General features: G+C 35.4%; 1 protein-coding gene across 1 annotated transcript in view; it reads left to right on the top strand.

Moving 5' to 3' along the window:
• Positions 1–3083, top strand: part of LOC123240830 (leukocyte immunoglobulin-like receptor subfamily B member 3) — a 63676-nt gene extending 60593 nt beyond the window's left edge. The window contains 1 exon segment of the mRNA XM_044668545.1: positions 3006–3083. Coding sequence (XP_044524480.1) covers positions 3006–3083 — 78 coding nt within the window.
• The last annotated feature ends 723 nt before the right edge of the window (positions 3084–3806 follow it).

The following is a 3806-nucleotide window of genomic DNA, read 5'->3' on the forward strand; positions in this document are numbered from 1 at the left end:
CTTCTACTCTTGAATCCTTTATTCCTTTGCCCTATTACCCATCATACCTTGCCAGACTCCAACCCTTATTACTCCCAGTCATCATAGCCTTTGTTCACATGCTATCCAAAAGAAATAGAGGATATCACAGAACTGTGCTAAGTTCACTATAAAATCAAGCCAGCTGATACCACCTGGACCCTCACTTCAGCAAGGCAATCGTACACGTTCCTAATTGATTCTCTTTTCCAATCATCATGAGAGTTATTCCAAACCTTTTTTCTCTTGCTACCACTCCCTCTATGGAAGATCTTCAAATTTTACTGAAAAAGGGGGGGCCATTCCTTCCATTCTCTAAAAGTTCATCTTCCCCTCTTCACTTCACATACTTCTGACATTATCCCCCATCAGCTTCTCCTACACTTCAGTTTCTGAAGAGAAGTTGGCACTTCAGCTTACCAAGGCCAACCCCTTTTTGCATGCAGCCCTGATCTCCTTTCTTCTGGGCTTTTCTAACAGATTGCCCCCTCTGGTCCCTCTCTCATCTCAAATCTCTACTGGCTTCTTCACCACTGTCTACAAACATGCCCAATCTCCTACCTCTCATCCTTTAAAAAAACTCCCTCTAGGTCCTACCATACTTGCCAGTTATCATTTTATATCTATTTTTTTTATTAATAACTTTAGTTTGTTACCACCTTCTCAGGTAAATTCCATCAATATTCAGTTCCTTTGCTTCCCTTCTTACCAACTTCTAACCCCCCTGCATCTGACTTCTTATCTCATCCATTCAAATGAAATTATTCTCTCCAAAATTATTAATGGTCTCTTAGTTGTCAAATCTAATGACCTTTTCTCAATCTTCATGCTTCTTGATCTCTTAGAAGCATTTAACATTGTTGATCACCTCCTCCTCCTCCTCCTCCTCCTCCTCCTCCTCCTCCTCCTCCTCCTCTTCTTCTTCTTCTTCTTCTTCTTCTTCTTCCTCTTCCTCCTCCTCCTCCTTCTTCTTCTTCCTTCACCTTTACCTTCTGTCTTAGAATAAATACTGTGTATTGGTTCCAAGGCAGAATAGTGGTAAAGGCTAGGCAACGGCGTTAAACTACTTGCTATGGAAGTGGGCACAGCTAGGAAGTATCTGAGGTCAGATTTGAACCCAGAATCTCCCATCTTTAGGCCTGGTTTTCAATCCACTGAGCCACCCAGCAGCCCCACTCTCTTTCTTAACATAGGGTTATTTAAATAATCTATTTCTTGTTCTGTTAATCTAGGTAATTTATATTTTTATAAATATTCATCCATTTCATTTAGGTTGTGTTTTATTGGCATAAATTGGACAAAATAACTCCTAATTGCTTAATTTATTTCTTCTTTGTTAGTTGTGAACTCAACTTTATTATTTCTGATACTAAGTAATTTAATTTTCTTTTAAAAATAAAATTAGCTAATGATGTATCTGTTTTATTGTTATTACTGTTTAAATCAGCCCTAGTTTAATTTATTAGTTTGCTGTTTTTTTTTTTTTTTAGTTTCCAGTTTTGTTAACCTCTCCTTGGATTTTTAGACTTTCTATTTTGATGCTTAATTGAAGTTTTAAACTTTGTTAATTTTCTAGGGTTTTTTTAGCTGAATGCCAAATTCATTAATATGCTCCTTCTTTTTTTAACTGATGTAGACATTTAGAGATACAAATTTTCCCCGAAGTACTGCTTTGGATACACCCCACAAATTTTGGTATATTGTCTCATTTTTTGGTCATTAACTTTGATGAATGATTGATTTTTCCATAATTTGTTCTTTAACTCACCCATTCTTTAGGATAAAGTTATTTAGTTTCCATTTAATTTTTTAGCTTTGATTCAAAGTCCCTTAATCAAATGTAATTTTTATTACATTATGTTCAACAAAACAGGCATTTAATATTTCTGCTTTCTTGGATTCATTGATGAGGTTTTTATGTTCTAAAGCAGTCAATTTTTGTGAAGGTACTATGCACAGTTGAGATTGGGTATATTCCTTTCTATTCCCAATATTCTCCAGTGATTGAGTGTACCTAATTTTTCTAAAATTCTATCCATCTCCTTAATTTCTTTCTTGTTTGTGGTTACATTTAACTAGATCTGTTATAAATTGGTGTCCTTACCACTCTTCTGCTTTAGAACCAATACACAGAATTAATTCTAAGATGAAAAGGAAGGGTTTATCTCTTTTAATCAAGTCAATTTTTACTTTTGCTTTGTCGGAGATCATGATAATTACCCTTTGCCTTTTTTTAACTTCATCTGAAGCCTCTTGTTTTATCTTTGGGTATATATCTCTGCTTCAAATGTTTCTTGTAAATAACATGTTGTTCTATTCTGGTTTCCAATCCATTCTGCTATCCTCTTCCATTTTATAGGTGAATTCATCATATTCACATCCACAGCTATGATGGTTAATTATTTATTTCTCTGCATCCTAATTTCTTATATTTTTCCTTCTTTTTTTTTTAAGCTCAGCTCCCTCTTTAAGAGCCTGTTTTGCTTTTAACCAATGCTCACCATTCTCCCCCTCTCATGAATAAATTCCTCATTGCACAGTCCATAAGATAATTTCCCTCATACTTACTCTCCCAATCCCCTTCTCTCAGTGCATTACTTTCCCCCACTCTATCCACTCTTCTTTTTTTTAAAAAATCATCCAAACTTATAATAGGACTACACATCTAATTAGACTCCTTGGTGACTAGACTAATTGGACCTTGGTGATGATAAAGTACAAGAGCATAAATATAATCTCCACATATGCAAATGTGAGCAATTTAACCTAATTTAGTCTCATGCATTCTCACTAACATTGACCCTTTTATACGGCTCTTCATTCCTGTATTTAGTGTCAAATTTTCTATTCAGCTCTGGTCCTTTTTGGTCTACAATGCTTGGAAATCTTCTATTTCATTAAAAATCTATTTTTCACCTTATAGGATGATAAAAAATTTTTCTGGGGATGTTATTCTTTATTGTAATCTTGGATCTTCTGCTTTGCAGAATCTCGTATTCCGAGCCCTCTGGTCCTTTACGGTGGTGGCCACTGAATCTTATTTGATCCTGACTGTGGCAGCCTAATACTTTGAATTCTTCCTCACCATTTCCAGCATTTCCTCTTTGATCTGGGAGTTCTGGATTATTGGCTACAATATTCATGGGAATTTTCATTTTGCTGTTTTAGGAGATAGCCGATGGATTCTTTCAATTTCTACTTTGTTTTCTGGTTCTTTTCCCCTTTCCTTCACTTCTTCTCCCAATTCTTAAAAAAAAAATGAACAGCTTAGGAATAAGAAATACAAAACCATGCTGAAGAAAATAATCCTTGAGAATGGCATTGTCACTTGGGAGCTGCCGACTCCGTGACAGATCAAGAAATAATAAAACAAAGTCAACGGTGGAAACACAGAAGAAAATGTGAAATATTTCATAAGAATTGATCTATAAAAATGATTGAAGAGAGATAATTTAGGAATCATTGAAGCTATGAACAACAAAAAAATAGAACCTAGACATCATAGTTGAAGAAATCATAAAAGAAAAAAATTTTAACCTCTTGCTTTAATTCTTCTAGAAATTCTCATTGGACTTGGATCCAAATTGCCCTTTTCCTTGAGCCTTTACATATATATTTGAGTCATTCTCTTCTGTCTCAAGCTTCCCTGGTGCATGTTAAATCTGTTCATTTGTAGATCCTTTTTCTTGACATTGACCTTTATTAGGCCTCCCCCCATGAGACTGTGAGATCTTTGAAGGCAGGCTCAGGCTTTTGCTTCTTTTCGTGTCTCCAGAACTCAGCGCAGT

This window comes from Gracilinanus agilis, chromosome 3, assembly GCF_016433145.1.
Source record: "Gracilinanus agilis isolate LMUSP501 chromosome 3, AgileGrace, whole genome shotgun sequence".
Taxonomy (NCBI): Eukaryota; Metazoa; Chordata; class Mammalia; order Didelphimorphia; family Didelphidae; genus Gracilinanus; species Gracilinanus agilis.